At 42.7% G+C, this 8,096-nt stretch overlaps 2 protein-coding genes across 2 annotated transcripts in view; both read right to left on the bottom strand.

The window, feature by feature from the left end:
* Window positions 1-3,733, bottom strand: part of dlat (dihydrolipoamide S-acetyltransferase (E2 component of pyruvate dehydrogenase complex)) — a 9,134-nt gene extending 5,401 nt beyond the window's left edge. Inside the window, exons 1-7 of the mRNA XM_037688003.1 lie at window positions 3,327-3,733; window positions 2,086-2,187; window positions 1,888-2,012; window positions 1,609-1,762; window positions 975-1,101; window positions 655-860; window positions 134-260 (exon numbers count right to left, since the gene is read on the bottom strand). Coding sequence (XP_037543931.1) covers window positions 134-260; window positions 655-860; window positions 975-1,101; window positions 1,609-1,762; window positions 1,888-2,012; window positions 2,086-2,187; window positions 3,327-3,584 — 1,099 coding nt within the window. The 5' untranslated portion in view covers window positions 3,585-3,733. The remainder of the gene's footprint in view (window positions 1-133; window positions 261-654; window positions 861-974; window positions 1,102-1,608; window positions 1,763-1,887; window positions 2,013-2,085; window positions 2,188-3,326) is intronic.
* Window positions 3,734-5,987: 2,254 nt separating this feature from the next.
* LOC119420047 (dixin) overlaps window positions 5,988-8,096 on the bottom strand; it is a 33,819-nt gene continuing 31,710 nt past the window's right edge. The window contains exons 17-21 of the mRNA XM_037687416.1: window positions 7,812-7,875; window positions 7,622-7,718; window positions 7,340-7,448; window positions 6,115-6,194; window positions 5,988-6,032 (exon numbers count right to left, since the gene is read on the bottom strand). Of these exons, the coding sequence (XP_037543344.1) occupies window positions 6,023-6,032; window positions 6,115-6,194; window positions 7,340-7,448; window positions 7,622-7,718; window positions 7,812-7,875 (360 nt within the window). The 3' untranslated portion in view covers window positions 5,988-6,022. The remainder of the gene's footprint in view (window positions 6,033-6,114; window positions 6,195-7,339; window positions 7,449-7,621; window positions 7,719-7,811; window positions 7,876-8,096) is intronic.

Raw genomic sequence — 8,096 nt, 5'->3', positions numbered from 1 at the left:
CAGTAGCTACAGGTTGTAGCAGTAGCTAAAGGTTGTAGCAGTAGCTAAAGGTTGTAGCAGTAGCTAAAGGTTGTAGCAGTAGGTGACCAACGGATACTTGAAGCGCTAACAGAAGCAACATGGTGTTACCCACCGCTGACTTGAGCCAGCTGCACTCCCTTCTCAGCAGCGAGCTTCTTGGCGAGTGGGCTGGCGAACACGCGGCCTTTCCTCGGTGCTGCCGGAGCAGCAGCTGCTGGAGCGGCACCGGGAACTGCAGCCTTAAAAAAACAAACAAACATGTAAACCTGAGTCCAACCTTCAAAGTGAGGACAGAGCTACAGGCTCTGAGGATTTTTAACTACACTCTGAGATGAATGTGATGCACTTTAAACAGCGGAGGTCCTCCTGACTGGCAGCTGGGACGTCCTGAACGAAACAGAACAAGCTGCAAAAGCTCCAAACGAGGCTCCACTTTTATATATTTATGGATAAATTTGAATTGCTGACAAAAGGATAAAAAAAAAAAAAAGAATAAACTCAGTAAAACGGCATCAGAACCTGACGTCACACGCTCCACCGAGCAGAGGAGTCTGAGCATGTGACGTGTTTGTCGTGGACATCAGCCGAGAACATTTCAGAGCAGACGTGAACACATCTGTCTGCGTGTCTCACCGCTGCAGGAGCAGGAGCAGGAGCTGGAGGAGGAGGGGGAGGAGGCGCAGACACCTCCGCCAACCCAGTCTCCACGTAATCCTTGAAGGAAGCGATGTCGCTCTCTTTTTCCACGATGATGCAGAGCGGCGTTCCCAGAGGAACGTCCCGAGTTCCCTCTGCCACCAGGATTTTAGCCAGGTAACCTTCCTCCTGCACCTCAAAGCCTGCGAGAAAAACACAACGTGTCCAACGGTAACTTTAAAAAACAAACACTAACAAAAACAAACATCTTGGATAATCGTGTCCGAGCTAAAACCTTCCAGCCAGCCAGGATTTACCGATGGTCGCCTTGTCTGTCTCGATCTCAGCCAGCAGATCGCCTTCACTCAGCTTCTCACCCACTTTCTTCTCCCAGCGCTGCACCGTCCCCATCGTCATGGTGGGAGAGAGGGCAGGAAGAGGAATCTGAAAGCAACGCACAGATTTGATTAACGGGGGGGGGGGGGGGGGGGGGTCATCTTCTTTACAGCAGCAAATCCAACAGAAGGAGCAAAACCTGTAACAGCTGCACCCACAGCTCAAGTCAGAGAAGAACCACCCTCCCCATCACCTCTGATCCACCCCCATCTGATCTGACTAAATGATAAACAGCAGCTTCATGCACAAACAGAGGCAGCGTGGACAGCCAAATATGAGCTGAAGAGAATAAAATCCTCCAAACAGAAACAACAAATACAACTTTAAACCCGGAGACATGATCTTACAGCATCATCATCATCATCATCATCATCAAATGTCAGGTGATTTGTTGGTTTATAACGAACATGAGAGAAAAAAAAAGCATTTAGGCAGAAAATGAGAGTTCTGCTGAAACCCAGACCCCTCAGAGGATGTGACACCTGCAACTACTGGGAATATAAACGGAGCCCTGCTCAACCAGTCTGATGGGCTTTGATGGACGAGCACACGCACCTTCAAGTGTGGGGGGTAGGAGCTGCCCGGTGCAGCAGGAGGAGGAGCTGCAGCAGCTGGAGGAGGAGGAGCAGAGGCAGCAGGTGAAGGAGCAGCACCGGCGGATTTAACGGAGTCCAACGTTACATCTTTAAAAGCGTCGATGAGGTCCGGGCTGCAGAGAAAACAGCAGACATGAAGGTTGTTCCACCCGCGGGGACGCAGACGCTCTGATGGTTTGTTGTGCTCCATAGAAACATGGAACAGGATCAAACATGGACGCAAACAAAAGATGCTGACTTTTCAACGGTGATGCAGATGACTGAGCCGACGTTGACGTCTCTGGTGCCTTCAGGAACCAGGATCTTTGCCAGGTAGCACTCCTCCAGCATCTCAAAACCCACCGTGGCCTTATCGGTCTCGACCTACAGAAACACGTTGAATTAACTTCAGTAACAAATATAACGATGACCTCACACAGTCACGTGAGCTCCTAACCTCAGCTATTAGGTCGCCCTCACTGATTTTATCGCCCTCCTTCTTCTCCCAGCGAGCGATCGTTCCTGTCTGCATGGTGGGTGAGAGAGCAGGAAGCTCCACCTGAGGGACAGATTTCAAGAAATCGTCACGGTTCCTTTACGTCGCCGCTGCAAAAGCGCCAAACGTCAGGCGTCACGAGCACAGCTGTGACATCATCATCACCTCATCCCAGAGGTCAACAAACGGCCACTGCCCCGCACATCGGTGGACTTTATATCTGACCTGAGGTCAGCTGACCGCTGACAGATAAGCAGGAGCTACCAGCTGGGAGGCAGATCAAAGCGAACCATTACAGATTATTACAGACACAAAAAACAGGGATTAATAAATTGTGAAACTATGGATGAAAATGAAACTAGACTGTAGACAAACAGGATGAAGAGTTTTACAGCCTAAATAAAAAGTCTGATAAAATCGTTCAATTAAAAAGATGACGTGGAATCAGTTACCCACTTAGTTAATATACATTATAAAAACATTTCAATTATAAATGTTATGAATTATAACTGATTCTAAAACGATCTTTATAAATGTGTCTCAGTCAGATTATACTGGTTACAAAGTTAATCTTTAATACTTCTGAAGAGCAAATTTATTAAATGACTGAACGAAAACACGTCATTCTACGATCGCTGGATAATAGTTAAGTGTTTATAAAAGACAGACTGTCACTAAAATGTAATTAACATGCAGCCCTGTTTAGAACAACAACAACAACCCTGGATTAATTATTGATCTCAAACCTGTGATTTTATTTCACCACAGTCAAAATAAAGTGACTTTAACTAATATTAATAATCTCTCAGTCTGCTCTAGTTTTTATTATTTTCTTATCAAATAAATAAGACATGAATAAATGTGAGGTTGAAACACTGGTGGTAAACAGACTGCTGGCAGCAGCAGCAGCAGCAGCAGCAGCAGCAGCAGCAGCAACAACAACAACAACAACAACAACAACAACAACAACAACAACAACAACAACAGTTTATTTATCTGTTGCTCAGAACAAAATGAACATGTCAGTAACTTGTTTAAATGAGACCAAACCTGGTGGAGAAATAAACCCAAAATAAAGCACATTTTTCTTTCCAGGTCCATGATGGAGTCAGACTGACAGACATCGTGTCATCACAGCAGCAGGTTTTTAACCCTTTACTTCACAGGTGTGGCGGCTCAGGTGAGCCCTGCAGGGGTCATACCTTCTGGTGGGGCGGCAGACTGTAGAACCGCTGGTTCCGACAGCCAGCCAGGCGGGGACACCGCAGCCAGGTCGTCCTGTAACTGAAGCCCGAACCCAGGGACACGGTTCGGGACCCCTCTCCACAGTGGAGCCGCCTGAGACACCCGGTTCCGGAAACGGAGCGCGAGCTGAGCGCAGCGGCAGGCCCAGCCGCCGGGAGGACGCGGAGACCCGGGCCACCGGGAGCCGGCCTGAGCCGCAGGATTAAACGGAGCATTTCGCAGCGGTCGACGCTCTACACCGGGTCGGTAAATAACGGATCCGCCTCACAGCCGCATGAGAATACAGCTGGCACTGGGAACTCCTGGGCTCCGACTTTACTCCTCACTTTCCAATGACCTCCTGTCAAAAAAAAAAAAACCACACACACACACAGCTTTACGGCACCGCTGCGGTAAAACTAAGCGAGGTGTCGTAAAACTAGCCGTTCATATTTCACCAAAAAATAAACTATCAAAGCTTTTTTTTTTTTTTTTTTTAAATGACTATTAAAAAAAACATACAAAACATAAAATAAAGAGAATGAAAAAATCAGTTGTCTCGGTTGAGGTGATAAATTATTCCTGAACGAGGACAAAATTTTCTGCAGTTCCATCAATGGCCGCACGGTGGCGGAAAAGTACCGCCGGAGAAGAGTCCATTGCAGAAAAAGCTGCTTTACATGAGGTTTTGTAGGTTTTACACCTTTTGATAATCTTTATCTTATTAACGTTTATAAAAAGAAAACATAGTAAATAGTAACTAAAACCGCAATAAGTGTTCAAATAACTTTTTTGAAACAGTTTGAAATAACTGAAATTGGAAAAAACGAGTAGCACAGTAGCTCAGTTGGGAGAGCTGCCACCTCTCAGCGAGGTCGCCAGTTCAAATCCCGGCCTGGGGCCTTTCTGGTGGCGTTTGCATGTTCTCTCCGTGCATGTGTGGGTTTTCTCCAGGTACTCCAGTTTCCTCCCACAGACCAAAAACATGCATGTTAGGCTGATTGGTGACCAAATTGTCCCTAGGTGTGAATGAGAGAATGAATGGTTGTATTTTATTCAATTTTTAAACAGGAAATTATTAAAAGAAATCGGGCCTGGCTCAGCATAATTGCTGTTTTACAGCAGGTTCCTGTTCTGCAGAACATAAAATACACACAGATATCCAGCATCACATCACATTAATACATATAGACATACTACATTACAAAATACAAGAATATGTGTCCATGTGATGTATTTGGACCTGTCCAGGGTGTCCTCCACCTCTCGCACAGTCACTGCTGGATTTGGGCACCAGTGACCCAAAAAGGAAGAAGCAGGTAAAAGATAATGGATGGATGAAAACAAATGGAAACTATCTGGAGTTGAGAAAAATATCTAGCAGACTTTGTGTAGTTTAACTGATTAAATGTGAACTAACCAACGCAATAAATATAAAACACAAACATGAAACTCTGGAAAAAAAAGGTTTATTTTAACACATCTGTCAAAACATTCAACAAAGCTCAGTCTTCAGTATCATTTTATAAATCACACGATATCCAGATTAAAAAAATTCAGTGTAACAACACAAGTGCAAAATAACCATGTTACTAGTAAATTGTACATTTTATAGTACAGGCAGTCCTGGCATTAAAAATAAACTAAAACAGCATCTTGTTGGCTTCTTTGTAAAACAAACACTTTGATCTGAAATAGAAAACTCACGTGTGAAAACGCTGGGATTTGTGTTTATGCACACAAAACCATAAATAATGAGATGGGTAACTGTTGCAAAACCAACATTTCTTTAAAAAAAAAAACAAGACAAAAAAACAGCAGTTTTAAAAGAAATGAGGAGTTTTCACCTGATAATGTTTTGACCAAATAAATCTGAAACAAAAAATGTTTTTTTTCGATATTTTGAAATAATTAAGGACTTGGTGAAAACAGGTTAAAAAAATAGGACAAAAAAAAAATCATGTTTTTCAACATTTCCATAATAAAGCTGCCCCTTTTATCCAGTTTGAACCTGTTTGAACGCCAGGTGGCGAGCTCCAGAATAACATCAAACCTACAGCTGGATTTGGGTCCATCTGGTCTGAACTACATGTAGACAGGCAGAGTGTTGCAGTAAAAGTTTATCAAACATCATCAAATGTAACAAACGCAAAAACATGAAACGTCGGTGGATGCAGGTCAGTTTGTGCAGCACGTAAACCTAATCCTTCAAGTTTTGTCTGACAAACACCTCGGCTGTCCTTCTATTCCTTTTCTTCTCGAGTACGTAAATAATGTTATTTTACATCTGAAACAACTCGGTGCCCGAGTACATAACTACGTGTCTGAGGGTGTTTGTTTCAAGGCCTCTACGCTGCACACGAAGTGATACGAAACAATGAAGCGTCTCAGGTTTCCACTTCCTGGTGCTAAAAGGTTCCTCCTGCAGCAGGAAGAACACCACAGTGCTTCATTTAAAACCATGATCTGGACTCTTTGAGTCCAGTTCTCATTCTTTAGTTGAAGCCCTGCAGAGATAAGAGCATGAAGGAGAAACAGTAAGGCAAACAGTTGGTGTCAGAAGACCTGCTAAACTAGACTAGGACCAGCCAACAAACCAGAATAACCAATTGTACTAAAAGGTCTTAAACTGGAGCTCCAGCAGTAAAAACAGGAAGTGATCTTCAGCTTGAGTCTACAATGGTCTGAGGGGAAAAAGAAAACGAGTTTATTGTTGAAGGTTAATGGAATGAAGTGAGAGACGAACGAAGATGGACATGTTGTTACCTGTCCTCACCACCGTCCTCTTCCAGCCATGCCACTATTTTCCCCTCCCAGCCGGGAACGACGGCTCCGTCCAGGAAGACCTGCAGGGACAAACAGAGACTTGTTGTCTTCTCTGACCTCACACACAAACAGAAACGTTTATCTGATCACAGAACACGGACAGAACTCTCCTGCCATCTTTAAAATACAGTAAACCATCAGAAACTCGTACTTTAGAATAAAGCTTCAGTTTTACCAGCGGGCCTGAGGAAACTAAAAATATTCTCTAAATTTGAACTCGGACTCCAACAGTCAGACAGTTTGAGTTTTTACAGCTGTGACCTGAGATGAACCCTCACATGTGAGATTTTTTATTTTGTTGCAGACTTAATTTACAAACATTGCATTAAATGTTGTGATGTTTACCTGAACAAACCTATAACATCTGAGCAGTGAATGATGTACATCAATGTTTTGCAATAAATATTTAGAAGGCAGTTTTTTGGGTGTTGCCGTGTTTTATTTTTGGAGCCAGATGTGCATTAGAGACGTGGAACTGTCCCCTAACTCTCCACCAGGCTGTTACATCATCAATCACATGTAAACATAATAGTAAAGCCTCAGAGATCTAAATGAAACTAAACATACTGATGAAAAGTGAGTTTGAACAAACAGCAGTGAGATAAAAACCATGTGAGTCAACAACCTGTAACAAATTGTTTATTCTTTATCTTTGAGTCAGAAAAATACTCCATTCATGTGAATGGACGGGTGGAAACTTCTAAATCTATTTTTTGTCATAAATATTAATGCTTTTTTTGGAAAGATAACATTAAAAATATGTTGCAAAATAATGATAAAAATCACTCCTCTGAGATGAACAGTTGTGGAGATATTCACATGCACAGTAACAGGAAGTGATGTCAAACGGGAACGGCAACAACACAGACAGTAGAGAAGAATATGTTTCTTTAAATTATTTAGTCACCATCAGAGACATGAAGAACGGTCGGAGTTCTACGACCAGGAAGTTCCTCTTTTTTAAAAAGTTTCCCTTTGATGTCACTTCCTGTTTCACTTTGTGCCAAGTTCAAAAGGAAATATGCCAGTGAAATGGGTGAAACAGTGTTTTATGTCAGATTTCTTAAATATCAAGATGTTCTCCTCCACTTCTGTATTTGTAGGATAAACATGTCACAGGATCTTTAAAGCCAGGCGACCTCATGTTGTTGTGTTGTTTGTTTACCTCCTCTTTCACGGTGCCAAACTCTGGGTCCAGGGCTTTGAAGTGATATCTGTAGTTTCCCTCTCGATCAACAGCTGCCTTAACGTCTTTGAGCGTCACCTCACCGAGCCTGTGACAACAAACAAACAAACAAACACCTGACACTTTATGACCTGTATTTCTTTGAAATGTTCTACAAACCTAAACAAATCTGCTGAAACATTAACGTCACTAACAGTTTTCATTAAGCTTTAAATATTTAATTTATGTTTGAGACAGAAAAAAATCCACAGACACTTTTACCTCTTGGGTATGTTGATCATGGAGGGTGTTGGAGATTTTCCAGTAAAATACAGGATTTTAGTGGAGGTAGAAGAATTATTGTGAGACTGACAGATCGCTGGAACACACAACAGAAACAAATAAATAAAAAAATAAAAAATATATATATTTTGTTCACATGTGCAAAAATCATCAGGTCTGAAACTCTTACTGGAGGACGGCCAGGAGTCCAGGTCTGTGTGCTGACCTTTACGCCTCGGAGATTTCCCTCGGACCTGAACAGAAACAACAGAAACTCATGAAACGTTCAGCAGCTGTCCTTCATCGATGAGCAGTTTGTATTTAAAACATTCAACAAGTTTCATCTTTCTGAATTGGATTAATCTGTTCATGAGACATCACAGCTACAACCACAAACACATAAAGTGTGTGCACCCAGTGTGTGTACTGTGTGTGTACCATGTTGTACAGTGTGTGTACCGTGTTGTACAGTGTG

Source organism: Nematolebias whitei, chromosome 14, assembly GCF_014905685.2.
Source record: "Nematolebias whitei isolate Nwh7 chromosome 14, NemWhi1, whole genome shotgun sequence".
Classification (NCBI taxonomy): domain Eukaryota; kingdom Metazoa; phylum Chordata; class Actinopteri; order Cyprinodontiformes; family Rivulidae; genus Nematolebias; species Nematolebias whitei.
This window is presented reverse-complemented; position numbering and strand designations above follow the sequence as displayed.